This window comes from Dunckerocampus dactyliophorus, chromosome 5 (assembly GCF_027744805.1).
Source record: "Dunckerocampus dactyliophorus isolate RoL2022-P2 chromosome 5, RoL_Ddac_1.1, whole genome shotgun sequence".
NCBI lineage: Eukaryota > Metazoa > Chordata > Actinopteri > Syngnathiformes > Syngnathidae > Dunckerocampus > Dunckerocampus dactyliophorus.
Window position 1 is genome coordinate 14,741,992 of NC_072823.1, and position 25,032 is coordinate 14,767,023.

At 41.5% G+C, this 25,032-nt stretch overlaps 1 protein-coding gene across 5 annotated transcripts in view; it reads right to left on the bottom strand.

Moving 5' to 3' along the window:
* smad6b (SMAD family member 6b) overlaps positions 1–22,427 on the bottom strand; it is a 60,849-nt gene extending 38,422 nt beyond the window's left edge. For all 5 annotated transcript variants that reach the window (XR_008570363.1, XR_008570365.1, XR_008570364.1 and 2 more), the window contains exons 1-3: positions 21,079–22,427; positions 16,735–16,791; positions 16,182–16,259 (exon numbers count right to left, since the gene is read on the bottom strand). Coding sequence is in view for 1 of the 5 variants with exons in the window: in XM_054775793.1 (XP_054631768.1) it covers positions 16,182–16,259; positions 16,735–16,791; positions 21,079–21,853 (910 nt within the window). In the remaining 4 variants the exon portion in view is untranslated. The remainder of the gene's footprint in view (positions 1–16,181; positions 16,260–16,734; positions 16,792–21,078) is intronic.
* Between the last annotated feature and the right edge of the window lie 2,605 nt (positions 22,428–25,032).

The following is a 25,032-nucleotide window of genomic DNA, read 5'->3' on the forward strand; positions in this document are numbered from 1 at the left end:
TGCGTCCCAATAGGTGCATTCTTAGCTGCCTCTGTTTAGCTGTTTTTATATCATTAGAACGCACAGAAAAGAGAAAGACATGTGTTCATGTCTCACATGAGGATTGTGCATGATGGGCAAATTTTTTTTTTTAAGTGCAGTTTTCCTTTAAGACAAAGGGCAGATATGTGCTTTGCTGCGTCTGTAGTTGAAAACAAGGATTTTCGATTGAACGGGCCCAGTGGATCAGAATCTGCGGGGAGAATGTGTTCTGTCAGGATAATGTGGCTCCGGAGTTAATGTTTCAATCGCAACACTTGCTGGTCTGTGTAACCCACACTACTCCGCCGTGAACATCAGACACCAGCTCCCGCACACACAAACAACAACCCCAACCTCCCCTCCCCAACCACCCATCTCCAGAGCTCATTCACAACAAGCAAGACATCAATTAAAAATGCAGTAGTGAACATTTCCAATCACTGCCGTGGCCCTTCCCTGTCAACATCTGCAAAAAATCTTGAAGCTAAAAGCAATGGCAGGATTTCATTAAGTAAATTATGTGCTGGCAGTCACATAGAAGGGAAGAGGGGGAAGTTACAGCCAGACCTCTAATATAAACCGTACCCTGAAATGCGACACGTACTGGAGCCACACAGCCAAGACATCAAGAAAGGCACACAAAAGAAAAGACACATAAAACCAACATTTGGGACAAGGACAAAGTTAAGGGAATTTATGCAAAATTTTGTTGTGAAAATGTTATTTGCTCACTTGAGTTGCACTTACAATAAGTCAATGTATGTTCAGTTGAATTTGGCTTATTTGAGAATATATTATTAAAAATAAGCATCACATGACTGTACTGTACTTGTATTCATCAAAGAATATGACAATTATTATGCTAAATGCCGCAAAACGTAACAGCTAAGTACAGTGTGCATGTGTAGCAGATGCCAACCATTGGGGTTGTCATAGTACGTTGGTTACACCTCACTACCTGGGGCCTTGACAGCCTCTTACTTTTAGCTCGCTGCTGCTCGACTTAACAATCTATCAGTGGACTAATGTGGCTCTTCCTATCGTAAAGAAGAATTCACCAAGCATTGGATTGTTCACCTACTAACAGGGAACGTGAGCTGTGATTAGACCGTCGTGAGACAGGTTAGTTACTAATGATGGGTTTTTGCAATAGTAATAGCCGGTTCGAGCCTGGCGTGTACATGGCTGGAAAACACTTTATCATATTTTTTATAACAAACCTTTAGCTTTGCTCAAATCCTCATCTAATAACAAAAGAACAAAATATGAATGACTTCCTGGTTTAAGAGGAAATTTTTAAATGTCAGCAACACAAAAATACTTTAAGTTGAACAGTAGTATTTTTTAGGTAAACATTTTTAGAAGACACAAGCAGGTCCTTATTTTCTGCCAGGAACACCAACCTGCATCAGGCTTAGCAACTGTCTTTCTAACGTCCTTGTACTTTTGTGGTAGAGCTTGTCATGTTAAATAATTGTGACTGTGAAGCTCGCTGGACATCGCGAGTCCATCGTTTTCAGCAGGTTTCAACGTTTTTTCCACTCTTGCAACGGGGACCATATCTATGATAGGACATCTCTTTATAAAAGCACACCCTTTGCTTTTCCTTTCATGAGGAATGCAACAGGAGCACGGCAGACAGCGCGCAGCTTCACACATTCCAAGTTTTAATGTGGTGAAAAATATTTTTTAATGCTCTGACTTCGAAGTACCTCCACATGAGTGAGCTACCGCTTATTCCTTGCTGACTAATTCTTCCACAGCAGATACCGTTGCTTGGACTGGAGCCGCCGGGCTTCTGCTCCGCGCCTCCTCCCTCCTCCTTCATGCAGGGATGAGGGAGATACAGTGCAAATCCGGTTTTGATGTCGTGCTTGAAGTAAATATTGATATTTTAAAAATATCGATATATCACCCAGTCCTAAGGTGTTTGGTTGAATTCAGCATTGTTAAAAATAAGCATCACATGACTGTACATAACTACTTGTATTCATCAAAGAGTATGACAATTCTTATGCCCATTATGATGCTAAAAATGCATGTCTTTCAAATCTCTGATACACATGATGCAAAATTGATTTGTTTGATACCTATGTGACATACCTATGACATGCATTATACGATGCTAGGTGGTTGTACAGAGAGTAAATACAGTGGTACCTCAGTTATAACTGCCCCGGTTAGCATGTGTTTCGGGGTAACAACCAACATTCTTGCTAAAATTTCACCTTGGCTTGTGTTCGCCCGCTTGTTTGGCGTCCAGAACACCGTCTGGTTTGTTTACCATCTAGGACCACGCGCACAAGATTAAATAATTGTAATTGGTAAATTCAGTGGACAACAAAAAGACGCTACCACTGAAATCATAACGAGGTAAGACCAGCTGGCATGCAACAACTATTGTTGCTTCCAGGATACAACTGCGTTTAGTCTTGACTAGTAATGTAATGCTATTCCTCTTTGATGCAAAGGTTATCAACTCAAACTGACAAGCTCCTCTAAATAGTTGAAGTGTGAAATAAAACTGAAGAAAATCTACTGGAGTTGAGCTGCTAAATCGTCCTCTACAATATTCTCAGCCTTTTCAAGTACAGGCTGGCATAATAAGTCTTAAAGAACTTGACAGTAAGCACACATACTGTATGGACAAGAGAATTGACACTAACCTTTTAATCATTTAACTACAACAATCAAGGTTTTTGTTAGTTAAACACTGGCCAAGACATTTTGGGTAATTCTCTGCTTCTAACATTCTGCAATGTGCCTTTTCTGTTTCAGTACGACTGTGCCCCAATGCACAAAGAAAGGTCCTGTTTGGTGTGGAAGAACTTGGACAGAACCCTGACCTCAATCCCGCCAAACACCGATGGGATAAACTAGAGCAGAGATGCTGATCTAGCAGGTCAGTGACCTCTGACCTCACAAATGTTCTTGTGGAAGTCAGCAGACGCACTGCAAACAAAGTCTTATAGCAAGTCCTGCCAGAACAGTAGACGCTGTTATCGCTGCAAAGGGGAGATCTACAACACAGTTTCATCTATTTTCAGTTCCAGCTGTGGGTGTCTCAATACTTTTCTCAATATATGGACAATAACTTCATTCTGTTTAAGGTTAAGATTTAAAATACACTAGCTGATTAAAAATAAGATCATAACAAACACCCCACAACCCCAGTGGTCTATAATACTAGGTCCCATGTTGAGACATAGCAGCAGAGAAGAGATTTATGCCCAGCAGATCAAGTTCAAGATAATGAAGGAGGGAAATCATGTTTCTCCAGTTACATGTGAACAGCAAGAGAAAATGAAGCACTTTATTGTTCCCCCACTGTCCACAATGAGCTTCTGTCCTTCCCTCTCGCTGCTGCAAAAGGCTTGTTTGGAGATGTCGACTGACACGGGCCTCGATAGTTAATCCACACACAGCATTCTGGTGGCTCAAAGAATGCACCGGCTATTCTGAGTTTTAAAAATACTGACAGCTATAGATTGGAGCGCAACTGTCAATGCTCCTCTGGGGAGGAAGGGGAGAGAAAAAAAAATCTTGCGTCTATTTTAGCCAGCAATTAGACCACAGGCCTAAAATCATAGCCGGCCAAGGCCAGTGTCTGGATTTATAATTGTGGGTAAAATGGTCAAAAAATAAAAACAGCCTCCACAACTGGCACCTCCTCCACTTGCCTTTGCCAGGCGATGCAAGGCAAGCACATTTACTGTGTGGCTACTCAAAAGGGAGCATTGTTCCCCCTCTCAGCCTTGAGAGGAGGCACACTAAAACACTAAACTAACAGTTGGACATTCCATACATTTTTAATGGCATTACATGCTCCTTATTTGTTGCTGTAACCCCGTGCCCTGAGCTGAATGAATGGAGCTATTGGTGCTGTGCTGCAGTGAAGATGGCAGCAACACCCGTGCACTAGATTAGGTCACTTGCAATGCTAGAAAATGGGGCATAGGTACCTAAGTACTACACATACCCACCTTTTTCTGTGTTACCTTGAATGACAAGCACAGTGCAGGTGGATCATACTCAAGAGTACTGCATGAGGGTTTTGATTCATCAGAAGTTAGTCAAACACCCGGCAGCGCTGGCATCACACCGACTGGCCATAAGGCAAATAAATACTAAGCCCTGCCACCTTCTGGTGGCATTTAAGAGGCTTTAGGCCACTTGGAGGACTGATTTGAATGACGACTGCGTGTATAAGTATCATTACAACACCGGATGCCAAAAACTCTATCGACCCATATGCACAACACTGAGCTAATGTCAAATTCTGTATGTGTTTTTTTTTTTTGTCAGTTTGTTAGCATTCTATTTTGTATTTCATGCAGGAGGAGATTAATTGGTTCCAAACCCAACCAAGGTAAGTGAATTTTCACAAAGTAGGATTCTGTATTTATAAATAGAATATTTTCATAGTTAGAGCATAGAAAACCTGTTTATGACCTTATCAATATGTTTTTTTAAACACTATTATAGCCCTCAACACTTGTAATACCGCCATTGTATTTGGTACCTGGACCTTTAGTGGGGACTTGGACAAGCCAGAATTTTTCTTGACAGACACTGTGAGGGCCGTTATTGTTAAAACAAAATACTAATAATAGTCTGTATTGCCATATTTATTCAAACCACTGTCATCTGTGCCAAGTGCCGACATTGTTACCCACTACGCTAATCAACCACTTAAAAAAATCAAACATTGCATATACCAACTGTAAGTGTCAGGTAAGTTCCTTATTGTCTCAAGTGCAGCATTAATAGTCCCTGCTTGCAGTTGTACAATGCCAGCTCTATGCTTTTGTTTTGACAACTTGTCTTTGTCTATTTATGTCAGGACTGCCCAGGGGAGCCCCTTGATATTTATATATTTTTTAAAAGGCTAAAAAAAACTTGTACATGTAGTGAAAGACAAATATTTGTGTTTTTATTACAAGTATCAAGATTTTAGTTTTTTCCAGTTTCATTATGCGTTATTGTCCACTTTTTCTGGATTTTTTTGTTTATTTCTTCAATGAGTCAACAGCCTCAGATGGCCCCTGCGCCACACTTTGGACACCATTGATTTGTTTCACAACTTCCGTCTTGTCTCTGAGGGATTTTTATTAGGAATTGCCTGTTGTGAGATAATTCAAACCTGTAATAAAAGCCTGTTGTTCCGGCAATCAAGTGTACAGCTTGGGTGTCTCACATTGCTGACACCTAGTGACCTGTGTAGAATACCACACATCATTCACGGTGTCCTCTGAATGCCTTATATTGGTATTTTAGTTCATTTGGCCATTTTAATGCTTGAAAATTCTTAATTTATACAAAAAATATGTAAAATTGGTTTCAATATGCAACATTCAACGACAAAACAGCATGATTTATTAATATATTTTAGAAAAACCATGATAGAGTGAAGCCGCAAAATTCAAAGCACGAACTGGTGGATGACTGTGCTGTTAAAAGGTGACAAAATAGGGTGCTATACCAATTTTTAGCACTTTTTCTTTGCACAGGCAGTCTTAGTGCTGGAGCTAGACACGGCAGACTGTTGATTGGTTAACAAAAAAACAACTTCAGTGTACCAACAGGAAAGGGAAGAACAAAAAAGCATGTTTTTGCCTCAAACAAAGCTCATTATATAATAAACAGCCACATGTTAAAATGCTGTCCTTAACTTAGGCAGCGGTCTCTTTTCCCACCAAGAATATAGAAAAAATTAAGGCTTTGGAGGCCACTTTATACGATATTCTTCACCATTTGTTTACTTAATTACATTCTAGTACCGATGCCATGTAGCTACAATGTGCAAAACAATTCAATACATTTAAAAAAACAAAAAACACCCTACATCTCAGCTCTGTGCTACAGGTGACAAAAAATATTTTGTAATTGTTCTGATGTGAAGCTGTGTTCAATATTGTGTTGAGAATATGGCGCCGACCAGTCAGAAAAAGTGTCATAAACGGCCCTGGCCAGGCTTTGTGTGTCACGGTGCTATGATGTCACAGTATTTACATGTTGCACATGTGACACACACCTCGCGCTTGAAACACAAATCGAATCAGAAGTCAGGGTTTACCATTGTAAAATGCCCTGTGATGGGCTCAAGTGAACTCTGTTCTAGACTTCTCAACATCAGTAAAAGTTTGAAATATAGTTAAATGTTTACTTAGTTCACAACAACAAGTCTGAATCTTAAAAATGTCCTAATCTAATAGCCAGATGGACCGCTTTGCATTTTTTGGGTGCTTGACTGGAAACAATTTAGACTGCAATCAAACCCCAAACAATAAAACAACTGCAAACACGCACACATCCTCGCACACACACACACACACACACACACACACAAGAACAAGGCATGTTAATGAACCACTGCTGTGGACTCCAATGAGGACATTCATTCAGCGTCATAGCCCTCCAGAGGAAAAGTTGAAAGTGGATTTCTGATCGCAGCCTAACAATGCTGAGAAAGGGAAAATGAAAAACGTGCTTATCGCTCTTATCAATAGTTCATTTCTGTGTTTGTGTGTGTGTGTGCCGGCATGCATGTGTGTGTGTGTGTGTTACGTAAGGGGAAACGGAAGCCTGCCTCCCAGGACAGGAACAGATACAGCACTTGAGACAGGGATTGTGGGTAAGAGCTTTACACCACTACAGAGAGAATAGAGCACAGAACCCTGCAGGATGTAGAGCTACAACCCTCCACCAAGCTGAGCTGTGGTGAGATCCCCTATAAGACCCTCAAAACATATCAGTCCTCTCTCCCTACATTCCTCAGGTTCCCCTCCAATGTCGGCGGGGGGGCAGTTCACCTCCCTGCATGGCTACAAAACCCAAGCTGCTTTTTTAAAACAGGATGTTTGTCTGAGGCCTCCTTCCCCTCAAATAAACAATCCGCAAAACCTGATTTCAGGAGGCAGGGCTGGAAGCACTCCAGTCACATTATTTCCACATCCCGTATCCTGGAGCATCGGCGCTCCTCGGGGAGTGTGGGCGGCGAGGCACTGGGAAGACGCCGGGAAAGACTCAGGCCTGTGGTGGAACCTGAGGGCGTATGCCAGGCTGCAGGGGGAGATGAGCCCAAACTACAAGATGCTGATCCTATTGACAAGGCCGGGGCAGACTGAGGTTTGCCAGTATAATTAATGAATTGTCTCCCATGTTGGATTTTTAGTCAGATGCGGCAGTCAAAGATGTTTCACGTGCAAAACACAGGTCAGTTTGTGTGTTGATGAGTACTTGAAATGTCGACATTGGCCAAAATAGTAGATTTAAGATTTTGTAACTTACGATGTACAAATCTACACTCTTATTGTGCTTTCTTTCACTTGTGTGTATGTCTAATGAGACAGTTGTCCAACCATGCACTTCTAGTTCTGTTGCATCAATAAAATTGCAGTCATCATTACATTAAGCATAGCAGCTTAAAAAAAAAGGCTGCTCCGGTTTAAAAAAATATATGAAAATACAATTTAGAGCAGGGCTGTCCAAACTTTATCCACCGCATACTGAAAACTGGAAGGATGCGGGGGTCCGCCATGATACATTTTGTACATTAAAATGTAACAAGAAAATACAACAAATAGAAGTGTCATACCTAATAATGTATCCTATTACCAAAAAAATTATCCATTTTCAAAATATGCCAAGGGCCAATCAAAAATAAGCTGTGGGCTGCAAATGGCCCCTGGGTCACACTTTGGTCACCCCTAATTTTGAGGAAAGTGAGTCAAAGCCCGTCCTAATTTGAGTATGTGTAACCCACCTGGTTCAGCCAGCCCTGCGCTCTAATCGGGCACGGACCAGGGTCTACAGAATGACAGTCGAGAGCGCTAGCCATCAAGCCAAAAGTCCAGGGCCCGGTTGTTCAAAACACGGGTTATTTAACAACTGGTTAAGTAGATTTAACCGACCGTTAACTTTAACGGCATCGCTATCCTGTTGTCCAAAACTCGGCTGTTTAACTTGACGTTTAAGCTAACACACACAAGGACCACCGCTAACTTTTTAACAGGTGGTTAACTCTCAAAATAGAGTTTGCGGCTAACGCTGCCTTCATCATGCCATACCGTCATGTATCCTTACGTGCATTGCTGATGTCTGGGTTATGCATTACGTCACACTTTACTGTACATTGTAGCTTTTCAGCACATGATAAATTATATTTGCAAGACAGAAAAACATGCTTTTAACTGCTTACTTGTGGGATATATTGGCGCTGGCCAGTGACGTCAACCACACAGGTAACCTTGACGGTGCCATTAACTAACGACAGGACTAACCATGTTTTGAACAACGCATATTTAACCGTCGGTTAGCTAGCCGCAGGTTAAGAATTTAACCGGTCGTTAGGGGTTAAACAGTGGTTAAAATAACCTAACCGAGTTTTGAACAACCAGGCCCAGATTGTCAACTCAATGTCCAGCGCAACTCTTCGGTGAGCAGGGTTTAGCAACGTAGCCGTTACACTCACCCTGCTAAACCTCATTCTCATCTGATATGTTGGTAAACCCCTCCCTGAGCAAAGGCGCCATGCTTTAAAGGAAAACTGCACTTTTTGGGGGAATTTTGCCCATCCACAATCATTATGTGAAACATGACCACACACGTCTTTTCTCTTTCCTAGCATGTGGGAGCTAACAATGCATGTAACCAGACACACCTTTTTCGACGATAAAGCCTTAAAAATAAAAATAAAAAACAACAATATTCTATTTACATAACTGACATGTACTGTATATAAACCAAGCTACAGCAACATTGCTATTGTAGCAGCTAACACAAAACTACTTTTCTGGCATAGATGTGCAACGCCTCACGCCACTACCGATCACTGTTCAAAACAATGCAATAGGACACCAATCTGTACTGAGGGGGAAACAAGAACAAGCATGTGAACAACTACAAATAGACAACCAAATTATCTGTAAAGTATTCACCCACATTCCACGATTCGTTTATACACGGCTAGATGGACTGTGTTGTGATATCATGCGCTATGTGCTCCATGTATCACAATCAATATCATGGTGACTTACTCGACTGGCTTACTCATTGTCCATCTGGTCCAGCTGGTCTGGGGGGTCTTTTCCAGTTTATTTTGGGTAGGTGGAAAAAAGTCTATATCACTGCAGGGTTTGTTAGTGCTAACCATTCTTTGTTCGTTGTGATGCAATCTCTTGGAGCAATGTCCTCCTCGGCAAACACACGAAGCCTTTCCATCCATGGTAACACTGGGTGCTACATTTCTGCCGGCATGGCTTGACAAGCTCCACATATCCACCACCAAGTCATGCCTGTGTAATGCCCTCCACATGAGCTACCTTTCAAGTTTCACACACTCTTCTTGCGGTGTCAGCTTCTGAAACCTCTGGCTCATCTTCTGTATATTCAGGCTTAAAAAGATAAGGTCGTGTATCCTGATTTGGCCAAAAGTAATCGTTGTCGTCGGCTCTCACAATGTCTGCCCTGATTAGTAGTAACAAACAAGACATGCGCTTGACATGCCGCTGTTGACGGAAGCAACACTAACTGTGAAATCAATGCACCCGGCAAAGAAGTTACGGTAATGTTTAAAATGATCAAAATACGGCAAAATACGGTTAAGTATTGCATGTTATCATGAGTGTACCTGGTCACAGCATATATTTAAAACAAAACGTTTTTTTTAGAGAGCTGTGTAGTCTAATTATGTGTGTTCCATGGCGTGCATTGTTAGCTCCCTCATGCTCACTGTTTTCCTCCTTTAGAACGCACAGAAAAGGGAAAGATGTGTGTTCATGTTTCATGTAAGGACTGTGGATGATGGGCAAAATTTTAAAAAATGTGGTTTTCCTTTCAGCTTCCCTCTTCCAGACACAGACATGCTGTTGTGGCATTTATCATGCAAATGTATCTGTCACGTGCATGTGAAATTATACAAATATGAGCGAGTCATGTCATGTATAACACTCTAGTAGCTTGTATCCATCAAACACGCAGTCAATAAATGAGCGGGCTGTGCAAAGTGCTTTTGCTCCAGAGACAGGCTGCCACACTGTAGAATAACTTTTGACTGCTGATGCCCTCTAGTAAAGCTACAGGGAAGCGGCCACGCTATGTACACAACATCTTTCCGCTCCTTCTGTCCAGCTTTCCTACACTCTCAGGAAGGGAAAGAAGGGCAGTGACTTAAAAGGTCAAATTGTAAGTCCTCTGGTCATGAGACCCCTTTAAATGTGAGGGAGCCCCATGTATGTGTGAGTGTGTGTGTGTGTGTGTACACAGTGTTATGCTGACAAATTTCTTGGCTTGATTGGGCACACAACCTGTGTTGGCGGAAGAATGTAGGCAGACTGGAGCCATGATATTCCAGCAGTCTAAAGCAGGAGTTCAAAGGATTGCGTCATTCATTGATCATAAATATTCTCTATTACAGCAAAACAATGTTGGCATGTCTGCACACTTAAAGCCAAGCATCAAGTACAGGCTGAACTTCTGCCAAGGCCACACGCAGTTCTGACTGTGGCTGCTTAGTCCAATGGCATGAAATGCCATTTGTCATTAAAAGTTGAATACTACTTTTAAAAAAATCCCAAATTTGATATAGTATTAGAAAGTAGTCGACGAATATTGGACAGCTCAAGGAGACGGCCTTCTATGTACCAGATTTTTCCACAGTGATAAAAAAAACTGGAGCTGCATTAAAATTTAATGTTTCCTACTTAAATTCACTTCACTGTTTCATAAAGATTTGTGAAAGTCTTGGCACTTGGCATAGGTAATGAAAATGCCAAACATGGAGAACAACCCCTCATTTGTCCCCCTGCAGGAAAATTCAATTTTCTACTATGGCTACCTGCACACTGAAGGGTATGATGCCCAATTTGGACTTTTTGTTAAAATGATCTTTTTATGCAGTTGTTCACATTACCAAAAAATGTGACTTGTATTTGTGTCAAATATGAATGCAATACATCCGGTAAGGACAAAAACACATTGTCACATGAGTTGTGAGTGTGTCTATGTAAGTAAACATGTCCCTAATTACTGGTGCGTCTTGTCGCATTTGTGGCAGTTAAAAAGAATCTGAGCAAGCCCAGTCAACAATTTCAATCAAATTATTTTGCGTAGGCAATCAAGGCAACGTTCGCACTGCAGGTCAATTCCACTTTTTTTGCACATATGAAACTTCTATCAAATTTGTTCATGTCAGTGTGAACAGCACAATTCCGATGTTTTCAAATGTGACTGGCATTGTTCGTATGTAGATATAAATCTGATATTTATCCGAACTACTGCAGTCTGAACTGTCGGGTCGCATATATCTAGGGTTGGGCATCAAGCATCGAGCTTCGATGGGAATCTGGACTAACATTCACATTCTCCATGGATCGTTCATTTTTTTAAATTTCGACTTTTACTTTCGATGGCCGACCAGCCCACCGACCGGAAAAAATGGCCGCATAACACCAACGAAAGAAGACTGCGAACACCAATGAAGAGGAAGCGTCAGGAAGTGTTTGTGTTCATCCATTTCAAACATGGACAGCGTGCGACTGCGCTCAAAAATTGGGCATAAACGGCCGGCGCAGCGCAACATTTGCAACGCCATCATACCATGCAAAGAAGGGTGCACCACTAACATGATTAAACACCTCCAGACTCACGGTGTACACAGTGCCTTGTATTTGATGGTGCTACACCGGACTTCTTCCAACCAGTCAGGTAAGTAAAACAATAAATTAGGTCGATCTTAAGCCATTGACCGTACTTGATTGATATTCTGCACGCCGGTTCGTGGGAAATCAGTAACATGGTTAAGTTACACTTTGGCTATTTGGCATCATGTCTTATAAGTCATCATAAGACACTCCAACACATAACAGGATTTGTGTAATTGTTTTTTCATGAGGTTTTAAAAAATATAAATCATTTGTGAAAGTCCTACGTAAAGAGACTTCAAAACATTTATGGTCAAGTTCACTGGTTTATATACCAGTTGAAAATAGCCTTGTGAGAAATTCATAGTGAAGTACTGTAATTCATAAAAAGTTCAAATTTTTAAAAAATCATGGAGACATTCAGACATTTCATTCAAGAACTTTGGTAAATGCCCTCATTTAAACCGTGCAAACTTTTATGACCCTACCTCTGAAAAGAATTGGAATGGAGAATATTAGGAACCAGACTCAAAACAATGAATCTGAATCGGAAACGGAATCGCTCAAATTCAAATGATGCCCAACCTTACATACTTGTATATCCGACCTATACAGTATGTCATCAAAAGGATTGTTGATTTGCCATGCTTACCGAGACTTGGATAAAAGGTACTCACAGATGTAGACAATTCCCCAATTATCGCACAGCAAAACACGCCTTTCGATGCCGTATTGGTCAGATATACGAGACCCAAACGTTGAGACTGTAGGTTACACATTGGGTTTACATACCGGGTTTATATGTACATATGAAAGAGGCCAGAGGTTGCATTTGAAAAAATCTGAATTGTCTTGTTCACACAGGAAAAACATGAAATACAATATGATACAGGTCACATGTGACCTGCGATTGGCTGGCGACCAGTCCAGGATGTATCCCGCCTCTCGCCCAAAGTCAGCTGTGATAGGCTCCAGCATACCCCCGCGACCATAGTGAGGATAAGCGGCATAGAAAATGGATGGATGGAGGTCACATATGAGCAAATAAAATCTGAATTGACCTGCAGCGTGAACATAGCCTTGGTTCCTCTAAACACGCACTAATAGAGAGATGAAGGGAAGGAGGGCTCAAGCACTTGGGTGTTGGATGCCTTGCTCAGGAGCACCCCTGTAACAAATTCCCTAAGAAACTGAGCACTCTAATGAGTTTGTGCTTGCAAAGTAACATCTCACACAGAGAAACTATCTGATGCAGCTACTGGGGGAACATGTTTACAAGCACTTTAGTAACAGTGTGTCAAAGCAGGTGCTACAGTGAGTAATGAAAAGACACCTTCTGTTTTAGAGGACTGGAAGGAATGTTTTCTGTAAAACGCATTTCAAAACAGCCCTCTCATCTGTTCCGCTCCATGTCGGAAGGCTTTGTGGAGGAATTGTCTTTCATCAGGAGAAATCCAATGAGAGTGCCATAATAAAGTCAATGTGTAGGGAGCAAGCAGCCCTCAGACAGTCATACAGGAAGCAATGAGACCTGCTTCAAAGGCTTTCATTCTGATGTGCACACGACAAGGCCCAGGCACTGAGGAAACAGGTGTGCGGGCACACTGGGAGGGCAGCGCCGGCAAAGGCACATTCCCTCACACACACACACACACACAGTACTAAGGCATACTATGTGTGCACAGGCTTGAAAGCTCAGTCGGCCTGTGACGTAAACAGATATCCTAGAGTGCCTGGCAGAGGGTGTCTCTCTCCCACAATGTGACGTAGCTGTGTTTAAATAAAAGACTGAGAATGGTCCGATGAGCACATACTGACTAAAGATAGGCATTTGATGCACATTTAAAACATAGGTGTGTGTAATACGAACATGTTTTGCATTGCGAGGGCATAAAGTTAGATACATTGTTAACGTCCAAACAGAAATTCACATTTAATTTAACACATTAAAGTTAATGGTGAATCTCAATATATGTTACCAAAGCAAGCCTTTCTAACATGTTTCCGTGCCATTGTGTGACACAGAAGAATGCGCATTGATCATTTCTGTAACCCCTGGCCGCACACTAGGCTTGATTATTCAACACATCACACCCCTCCCACTCATGTTTGCTTGTTCCTCTGTCAATAGTTGGTGCCTGGCTCACATACAACTCTGTCTGCACACAACCTGCACGCTCTCAGGTCGAGCTGTAGGGCAAATCACATGCGGTGTGATTTCCAGGGCAACAACACGCTAAATGTATGATAACTTTACAATATACATGACAAGGACAAGCCTCTTGAGTTCTGTCAGAGGCTGGAGTCTGCAGAACAACACGGACAAAAAACACAGGCAAATCTATCTGATAGCTTCATGATCAACACTTCCTTGAGGCTGCTGATGACATTTTGGAGTATGGCCTCCACCAAGGTTATGAGGTTGGCTTGTGTCAATATATTTGTTTCATAGCCTGATTTACAAAAAAGAAAACCAGTTTAGAATCCATTCACATTGGTGTGGATAAGGCAGATCCATTGCAAGACATTTGTCAATAATTACCTTGATTTTCTTCTTGTGAATCGAATACTGAAGATCGCTAGCCCTTTCTGGGAAACCATCTGTTCATTTTCTACAGCACTTATCAATTCAGGGTCACAGGTGAACTGGAGCCTATCCCAGCTGACTTGGGTGAGAGGTGAGGTACACCCTGGACTGGTCACAAGTAAATGACAGGCCACATATAGACAAACAACCAATCACATCTATGGACAATTTAGTCTCCAATTAACCGAGCATGTATGTTTTATGGAATTTGGGATGAAAAGCCAGAGAAAACCCATCCAGCACGGAAGGAACATGCAAACTCCACACAGAGAGGCTCAAACCTTCAGTAAATGAAACGAGTTGAAATGATTGCCACATGCCTGCCTAAGAGCACTGTGATTATCGCAAATTTGAGCTTTCATATGCCGGGTAAGTATCTGTGAAGATGCTACTGATCCAAATTAGAATTGCTCACTCTTGAGAGTGCTTTTTATGTTTTATTTTTTTAAATGGTTCTAAAATAGTTCAGAAAGAAAAACACATGACCAGCTATACTCTCAAAGCTGAGACACGATCGTAGCCAAAGTGCCTTCAACAATTAGCGCACAGCACAGAAAAAACACAATTTTCTGGTCTACTAGTCCGCCCTTTCTCCTATGTGAGCGACATCACAGTAGGAGGAAACCAAATCATGTCTAGAAACTCCCTCCTCACCACAGTCTCAGTGGAATTGTGGTGCACGCTCTGACAAGCCCCTCATTTGTTGACTCAGGGAGTGTCGCCGGGCCACACTGAGGTGGTGACAGCTGACTACCAGGGGAGAAGGCAGGGGGCCCTCGCTGACTGAATACTTCACTGCCAGGTAACCAGCTATTCAACTGTCCAGGGCCTCTGAGCCTTGAACAGGAAATGTGCTGGCTCCACTGCAACTCCCCCTAAAATAAGGGCTCGAACTCCCTGTCCACATGATGCTGTCGACGGAGGCTGGTATACAGAGGGAGAGGGTGATCTCACGCCGACACCAGAGGAGTGTTTCACTTCAAATTAGAGGACAGTGTCTGTTTCCTCTCAATTCCTTTGGTGTTTTCCCCGAAGCTTCTCTTCCACGACAAGACACGCTAAATTGAGCTGTTCATGTGTCTGCACATACACACACACACATGCGTGTGCAGAAGTATGCATGCTCGTTTCTGAATGAGCACAGATCCTATTACGGTTTTATCCTTCTCAAATATTTCTGAAAGGAAAACGGGGTGGGGAGGCCAGCACGCCCTGTGGAACCACTACGGTGCTTACAATGAAACCTTTATCTGAGCACCACGCTTAATAGCTTTTAATGAGAAGGAATAAAACACAAGGCCAAAGTGAAACGGAGCAGGTTTGTGTATTCATTCAGACATACTCCACAGTTGGGCAAAATAGAGCAGTGACCTGTCGAGATGCATAAACAAATATAATGCTTTTTTCTGGAAAATGAGACACCGATGGAAGGCGCTAACTTTTTATATGAATGCAGTAATTAATTATATAACCAAATCCATGGACAGTAGCATTATTTAGTCTAAATTTTAAATACTAAATACGTCCTATTTTGAAGTGGAAATATCCCTCACCAGACACAACATCATGTTCAATGTAATTACACCACACACAAGAACAAGTAATAAAAATAGATTTTTCTAAACACTGAAAGCTCATTTTGAATATATCTTGCCCCACACATGTAACTAATTAAGGTAACTAAAATAGTCAAAAAGCTACAACAACCCACATATTGTTAGCTGTCTGACATTATAAATCAAAACAGCATTATGTTAAACATCTACAAAGTCATCAAAACAATTTCTCTGGGAAACTGCATTTCTCTCTGCACAAATGACTTGCATTTAACAGCCTGGCCCCGTCTGGCATAACTTCTGGGAATCATTAATAGCTGAAAAGTAATGACTTTCTCAAAAGCAAAGTGATGACAGTTGGAGGAGCGCACCCACCTGAGAATTCCCCTGGTGTGACGTTTGGTGAGCTGGCCGCCTCTGTTTCAGTGTAAGACAATGTGGAGTCTGACAGGTCTGTAGGAGAAGAAAAGAGAAATTAGCCTCCTCATTAGGTGCATCAGCCTGGCTGCAATGTTGCTGCAGTAGTTCTCCAGTCAGCATTCATCATTGCTAGTGTCAATATCATGTTCCACCATCCACTAGAGACTATTAGTTTCATCCCATCATAGATAACAGCACAGGGCTCATTAACAGGCTTTACCTGATGACACCAACCCATCCCACAAGTGCTTCCAGAACCCTTGCAACACTCGGGCTGGTCGGCCCAGCAACCCACGGAACACACTCATGTCTGCCGTGCACACTGAGCATGATTAAAGATCTTCAGCAGTTTCACCACATTACAAAGGGAAAGAAGCCAAGCCAACACTTTCAAGTTTATGAAGGCTGTCATTAAAAGTCGACAAGACGTAACTGCAGATGAATAACTGCTTGGTTACAATTGACAAGTTAGTAACAATAAAGGCTGACATTAATGAGTGTCTCTTACCCAGTGGCTTGTGTTCTTCATTCGGGGAAAGCCTTGAATATGGAGGTGGGGGTGACTCTGAAATATTAAAAAGATTATATTAGGGTACAATAACAAATAGAGCACAGTAACAATTGCACAATTTAAATTATCCACAACATTTATATCAAACCTTTGTTTGATATCATATAATATAATGCAACAGTAATGGCTGTGCATCCAAAAGAAAAACTCAGATTTTATACAATGCTTCTTTGCACGCTAGAAGAGTTCCACTCACCAGCACAATCTAATGTCATTCAATACAAAAGCCTTTACAAAAGATATTTTGTGTAGACACTAGTGATGGATGAATCGATTCTGTGGTATATCGATACTCACACAAGTAGCGATTATTTCAATAATGTATTGATACTAATGAATAAAGAAAATAAGAACAGGTGTAATTTCCACATCTTTTAGGGTAACTTACTACATACAGATTTTAGGTCTAAAGCAGGGGTCGGCAACCCGTTGATTGCGATCGACCAGTCTATCTTTGGGACTTTGCTGGTTGATCGCTGTTGTAAATTCCCTAAATATACTATATATAAATATATATTTTTTGCACCAGGCACCTTAGAGGGCAGCTAAGGGTCCTTAGGACCAATAACATGTTCGAGCCATCCAGGCAGCTGTTGTTGAAATGCGCGTACAGTGGTGCCTTGGTTAACGTCATTAATCCATTCCAGAAGGTCCGACTCAAACCAAAATGGACTCTAACCAAAGCAAATTTTCGCATAGAAAATAATGTAAATTCAATTAATTCATTCCAGACACACAAAAATCTTAACACAAAACATTAATTTTAGAGGAAATAATTTTAGTTTTACATGCAGAAAATTATGTAAAAATAATTACAAATGACAATTTAATGGACAACTGAACATTTAATATCACTTTTACCTAGTTTGTTGGGAAAAAACCCCCCACAAAACCATCAATTAACAAAATAACACAAACAACACATTATTCTGCTGCAACCACGATGTGCAAAAATTTAAATTCAACAACGTTCTAGAACCAATAAACATGTACCTTGCTGTTTGTATAGAACATTAAATTAAAAACAACCGCTGCCGGCAGTGACGTCGCGGAAGTGCACTGGCGAGGATACGTGTGCTATGTTTACTTTAACTCCCTGCCGCAAACATGCTGCGATAAGTTGAATGCTTATGTTTTCTTGTTGGAACAAGAAATAAGTGTTTTGGATGTAAAATCTGATGGGAACCGAAGATGTGTATGCATGTGTGTGTGTGTGGACTGCAGCAGATAAAGGAGCCACCTCTGAGCCATACCTCTGAAATGACGCTGGTTTTCTCGTTAAGCTGTAAAATTCGTAGGACTTGCACCCTTGTCTCTGCACGATTCATCGCCTTTCTCTTTTGTGCGGCCCATGTATTTTGCTACTGCACGTCGTGTATCTCTCTCTAGCGCAGCAAATCTGTTATAAACAAACGCTGTTGTTCTAAAATGATGCCCGTGGCCCACAATTGGCATGATCAAAGTTTATTGGGATAAAAATGCAAAAAAAGGAATTTGTATCGGAAAAAAACGACCCAGCTAAAAAAGTAATTAATCTTATCGAATAAAAAATCTAGTTTAATCGCCCATCACTAGTGGACACTATCAGAAGGTTAAAATCTGTTTATTGTTGTGGTTGTTGTTTGCATTAGTGTAAAACGCACTGCATCATACTTACAGGTGTTTCTAATATTTGTGTCTCTCATGCGGCTCAAAAAGGCACCCAAAATATTAGAGACATCTCAGTATGATTTAGTGCAGTAAATTACAATCATAAAAACAACCATATTGTTAACTACATACCTCTCTGACAGTGGTATTCAAAAAACAGATGTTTTTTGATACAGCTTTTGTATTGGATGCTTCAACTGCTAAAATGTAAGTGAACACAAGCAGCACAAGTAGCAGAAACTTTTAGTAGTACGCAGTCTCATGGGTCTAAAGTGAATGTGTCCTTTTAAGCATTTGCATGGTTCTAAGACATTGTTGTTATGAGTAGGAATAAAAAAAAGGATAGCAAAAGAAGGAAAGAAAAATTTGCGAGCACACTGTGACCTTGCCTGCAGGAGAAAAAGCGGGGAAGGAAAAAAGCGTAATAGCTGCGGGTCCTTTAAGAGTGGCAGCAGTAATTGCCAGGATCTGAACTCAGTCACTCAGATACACAGCGAGTCAGTCTGGCGCCAGTACTATGCAAACTGTATATTATCACCACTCCTCCACCTAAATAGCATGAGGGGACCTCCTTAGGACAAAAGGGCTTTTAAAGGCGCAACTTGAAACGGAGCTCACTTGAAAAGTACAATGGCTTACCAAATAAAAGCGGCGGGGTTGGGGGAGTTTTTGCTTCAGTCCAATGAAGCCGCTCAGCTGATAGTCAATCAACTGAGTTGACAGTCAATCAACTGAGAGGCTTCATTTTACAAGCAAAATAGGGGATGTTAGACCCTTGTGGCACATAAAACTATATTTAAAACATAGCTAACTTTTTTGTACACAGAAGGGAGACAAGTTGTCAAAACATGCTCTGTTGCCTGTGCTTTTCAGACAAATACACCACGGGGTGGTGCTGTTATAAACCCCATAAATCGGACTGACTTGAAATTTCTCACATAGCTCAATGAGCTCTAACTTGAGAATGCGTAGCCGAATCACCACAATTTTGGGACACAGATTTATGGGCCTGACAAGAACATGTCTGTAAAATTTGAGCAAAATTGGTTTAAAAATCGATATCATGCAAAATGTCTTTGCAGGGGCACGAGAGAGACTTAGCAACTCATTTCCTGTAAGTCATTATGCATTTGCCTAATGATTATAAAACTTTGGGGATATCTGTGTTTCATTTATGCAAGCATGCGTTCCAAAGCATTTTGAGCACAACCCATAGGCGGCGCCACAAATGTACTTTACAGTCATGTAAAAAAAAAAAAAAGATATAAAATCCTAAATCAAAGACTCTTCATTTTTAGTATTATAAGTATTTACTGAGTAGAACTATCCCTCCACTCAACATAGCTTACTTGTCCATTCCCAAAAAACAACCAAGCCAGTGATTAAGGTCTTGATTCAAAGGCCAGCCGCTGAATAGCATGAAAGAAATACCATCTCTATCGGGCCACGCATGAACGCATGTCAGCTATGTCTACTACGAGCCTAGGTCCCAATATGGGGTATGCACCCCCCTCTCCCTCTTCTTACAATCCATCTCCCATTTTTAGAGGGGAGCAACATCACAACAGCACAGGGAAACACATTCCCACCTTCCTCTGTTTAACACTTGCTGTATACACGCAACATAGGAGTTGCACTTAATTTGATGTTGTTGCATGTATGCCGCTGCCAGCTGGCTAGTAAACATGGATGTTATGGAAAATCCACCTCCTGTGCCAGAGAGGAGACAGAAATACTGACACTTTGCACATGATAGTGTGTGTTGTCATGGCGTCAGTGGGGTCAAGTGGCCCAGCTTCGGGAGTCTCTCCAAATCGCAGGCCTAAAGTTTAATGTGGTCAATAAGTCATGGAGGGATAAATCAAGGGAGTCCCACAACACTTGACCAGTGGCAATGGCAATTAGATTATTACCACAACCAATGATGTCCAACCTAATTAGTCTAAAAGAATGCGGTGTAAAAAAACTAAATTTAACTGCTGTTCTGCTGGCATTTTAAAGAAACACTAAAATCCAAAAGTCATGTGCTTCGCATTAGTTGAGAACATGAACGTGGAAGAACACACTCCCTCATTGTGAGGCCCAGATGTCACAGTCCAGCATGAGTGATGTTCTAATTAGTAGCTAATGATAATTTGACAAATCCTGTCTTTCAAGGCAGCTCAAATAAGTACATTGAACATTCATTTAGTCACGTTAAATATCTCCAAATAATCCATATCAGCTAAATAGAATGAGGGAAACAGAGTATAGGGTTACTCTCCATGAGGTTAATAGAATCATCAGTAATTCCTCAAATAGTGAATAACAGGTGGTAATCAAACAAGATTATGAACACAGAAAGGGGTTAATGCACTGACTATAAGCCTAGACAAAAATGACTTATACCAAGTGTGAGGCATGCCTCCCTTGGAGGTGCAGCAACTTGAGAAAAATAAAGAAAACCTGCTAAGCTAACTTCAGTAATGTCTAAGGCAAAATTAAGAAATATTTATTTCCTGCTTTGAAAGAGTAAACAGAATCAGTTTTATAGAGAGTAGGGGAGCTCCAACTGTATTATAGTCTCACTGGGACACACACTGAAAAGTGGCCTATGCCAAGCATGTAAAGGTGAACCAGCAGTCTTCTTACCTGGCCCACAGAGGCGACTGTAGTGATAGGGATTGCAGCATACAGTCGGACTGTCCAGCCCCCCAAAGCTCTTACACTCACAGAGCGGTTTGAGCTGGGCTGGGTGCTGGAGGTCTGACCAGCGGTACAGTTTACACACAAGCAGCTGTGGGGCCGCCACATGGCCACCCAGCCTCAGCTCAGTCCGGGACACCATGACACAGTCGCTGGGAAGCCCTCCTTTGGACTCCACTGCCTCCAGTAAAGTATCCAGCGCCTTCTCCTTGAGCTTTTTTAAAAGCGTGTGTGTGGCCAACTTGAGTTCTTGCTCCAGCACCATGCGAGGCATTGCCTCCTGGGACTCAGGAGAACCACCATCCCGCTGTCCAAGGCCCCTCAGGGTGAAGTGGCACGACCCAGGGTCCCTGCTATCCGGGATCGCCTCTGGACCCCTGAGCTCAGAGTGGTCCCGCTCTTTAAATAAGCAGCAGGTCACTGTCCTGGAGTCACTATCTTGCGCGAAGCGAGGAGACCCTTGGTCCTGCACACACCCTGCACCCCCATCTTGGTCTACCCCCAGGGCACTGCTGAACACACCCCCTGGGTCACCTGTAAAAGACCCGCTGGGGGTCATCGATCTAAACTCCGTTTTGGGAATCTTCTGCGGGTTGTTTGCAAACAGATCGTCCCTGCACCCCTCATTAGTTTGGCCATTTCCATCGTCCCCCTCTTTATCTGGAATCAAACGGCTTCTCCAGAGTCGCCGCACAAGACCTGAGCGTTTCGTCCTGAACATAGACAACTTGACTATCTATTGGGGGCGAGGGGGGTGGAGGTTACTCTTGTTCGGCTGTCCCAAAGTTACACACACTCAACATGAATAAGTCAGTGAAATGCCGTGCAAGGCATGCACAGCCAACTGACCAACACTGGTGGCCAAACGGCAACATTAGACAGAAGACGCACTGGTTGCGTCTACACGCCAACAAAAGCGCACAACAATAACACAACGAAACGCGACATTCCGAGCACAATTCAACAAATTAGCGGACTTAAGTGGAAAGAAGCTGCTGACTGGACTGTTTATATGACAAACTAAGAGCCAATGCAAGACGTGGAGTCCATCATTGAGAAGATAGATTTGAAACAAAATCCAAACAAAAGTAGCTCCAAAATCTCCGAATAGTTTGGCACTTTTTGTACAAATCCCCAAACAAAGTACGAGAGATCAAAATCCTTGCTCTCTTTTTTAGAATCCCAACAACAGATCCACCAAGAGGAAAAAGAAGAGGGGCAATCCCGGGGACGAGGCGCATTCCTGCTTCTCTCCTCAGAGCCGAACCAAACTGCAAGCCAGCGCGCTTTCTTTCCCGGTTTCTCTCTTTTCACTCCCCCCCTCTCCTCTCTCTCTCGCTAACACACACGCACGTACACGCACGCACACACACACACGTATGCGGGGCCCCCGAGGAGAGCGCTGGAGCCATTGGCTGACTACCATCATGTGCTAGTCTAGACACTTTGGCGGCTGCGAGCTGCACTGATTGGTGCACAAACAAGGTTTCAAGTTTCTTAACTCTTAAAGGCGAAACACCCACCTATCGCTTTAACGTCAACTCACTCCCAACTTATTTACATTTCAGCTTGTTATCGCACTTTGCTGGAAAATAACAAGAAACACCCGTGGGGCTTTATGAGGGAAAAATCAGTCGGTTGGAGTTTTAATGGGGATTAAATGCTAATAGTATAATTTGAATATTATGGCCATTTGCTAAACCTGCTTCCAGGCAACGTCAATTATTATTATTTCAATATTTTAGGCACTATTTTATTTTTGTAGCCCCTTTTATAAAATAGTACTAAATAAAAGTGGCATTTGCACATTATGCTCTTCATTGCTCGTTGTGCGTGTTTAACCTTCAGTATAAACTTTAACCCTCCTGCCTTTATGTTTCAATGACCTTCTATACAAGTATGTCACAGCCAACAGAGGGCGCCTGGGGGCGGGGGGGGGGGAGTTAGCCTGCAACACACACTATGGTGGAGGGAGGGGTGTCTAAACCTTTCACACCAGGTGCATACGGAAGAGATGTAAGGATTTGATATTGTTCAAATTTGTGTTTACAAAACACTAAAACCAACCCAACTTAAGTCAAGTCAGGTCCATGCAGTACAATAATACGTTTTTCTCAATTGTTTTTTTTTTTTTTTTTTTTACTTTTAGAGTCAAATATAATAATTTAATCTACAATTACAATTCATTAATTTGGTATTTTTTAATGGACAAATAATTCCTAACTTGTGTCATTTATTATATACTGTATATATACAGTAGAGATTGGATTTTTTAAATTTTCTTTTGCAGTTGTGTCACCAAAAATTCAAAATAATTAACTGATCATCTAATTACTATATAGGTTGATAAATGAAATCACAGAAAATATCTGTTTTTTGGGTAGTTAAGTTATATACAACACTAGTAGATTTAGTTAATCTACAATTTTAACACATTAACAAATAATTCCCAATTAATGTGATTTTTGGTTGCCAATCAAATATAAATCAATTCTGTAGATGACTGACTGCCTTTTTTTAAAAGTTATTCAATTTACAATTTTATTGAAATTATTGAATATCCAAATTGAAGCCAACATCTATCCAGCCAACATCCACATAGTATATATATTTTAAACTAGTTTTTTATGTCAATGTGTCCCTAATCATCATTTGTAATGCTCTGTTGCAGGTCGTGATTAAATGTTCCTTCATTCATTCTCTATGCAGCTTAATCCTCACAGGGGTCGCGGAGGTATGCTCGAGCCTATCCCAGTTTTTGGGAGGAAACCAGAGTACCCGGAGAAAACCCACGCACATGCAAACTCCACACAGAGATTCGAACCCAGATCTCCTGACTGTGTGGCCAACATGCTAACCACTAGGCCACCGTGCGGCCATGATTAAATGTCTTTTTTTTTTTTTTTTTTAAATAACAGTGATTAAATGTTATTTTAAAAAAATATGTTGGACTTTGGACACCACTGCCAAAGTGTCCGCATAATCACCATCCTGTATGTTCTTTTTGTGCTTTCCACTTGTCTCAACAGCTCTGGGAAGCAAAGGAATAGCCTGCAAGATGCTGATATAAGAGAATATATTGTATGATGAGCATTTAAGCAGAATGGTACAAGAGTAGTGCAAAATGCCCACTTACTCTTCATACTACAGAATGTTTTAGCAGCAGATAATGCGTTACATAAAGACCCTGCAAGAATGAACTAGGGTCAAGTTGTCACCCAGTAGCTGAGCTTAAATTCGATTGCCGGCAGCGGTACTTCCGTATTGGTCTTGCATTTTAACACAATTAGCTGTGTTTATGAGTGGGAGGACAATGAGGGTTCACGATTGTGGCTTGCAACTCAAATGTCAACATAACAAATGCCGTAAGTGGACTGAGATGATTAATTGGGCTACAAAACGTGTTTAGCTGCTTATTTCTCCAACATTTGTTGGTTTTCACATTCGCCATACGACTTTGATGATGTGTTTGGGAATGCAAACAAAATAATGTAACATTTAAGGTGCCATAACGTTCTTGTTTTTAATGAGCAAGCTCTCCAAACCCACAGGGGGCAGCGTGTCATTATTGTGGGGATACTTCAACAGAGGGGCATATTATACTTTCACTTGTTTAAAGTGAAAAAACATAATTAATTTATGTGTTTCTATTAAAATTAAATTATGTGGGCCTGCAAGGTAAAAAAAAAAAAAAACAGCTGCATGATGATACTTAACAAAATTGGAACATTTTTGATCAATTATACAATCTAAATATCTGTAAATGAGATAAGATGTGAATGTTCTGAACTCCTGTTTCCATGCCATTGTTGTGTTGAATAGATCCTAATGCTGCCTGGAGGAGTTGTGCCATCAGCCTGAATGTCGCTCAACATCCCAAAGGTGATGTCATGTTCTTCA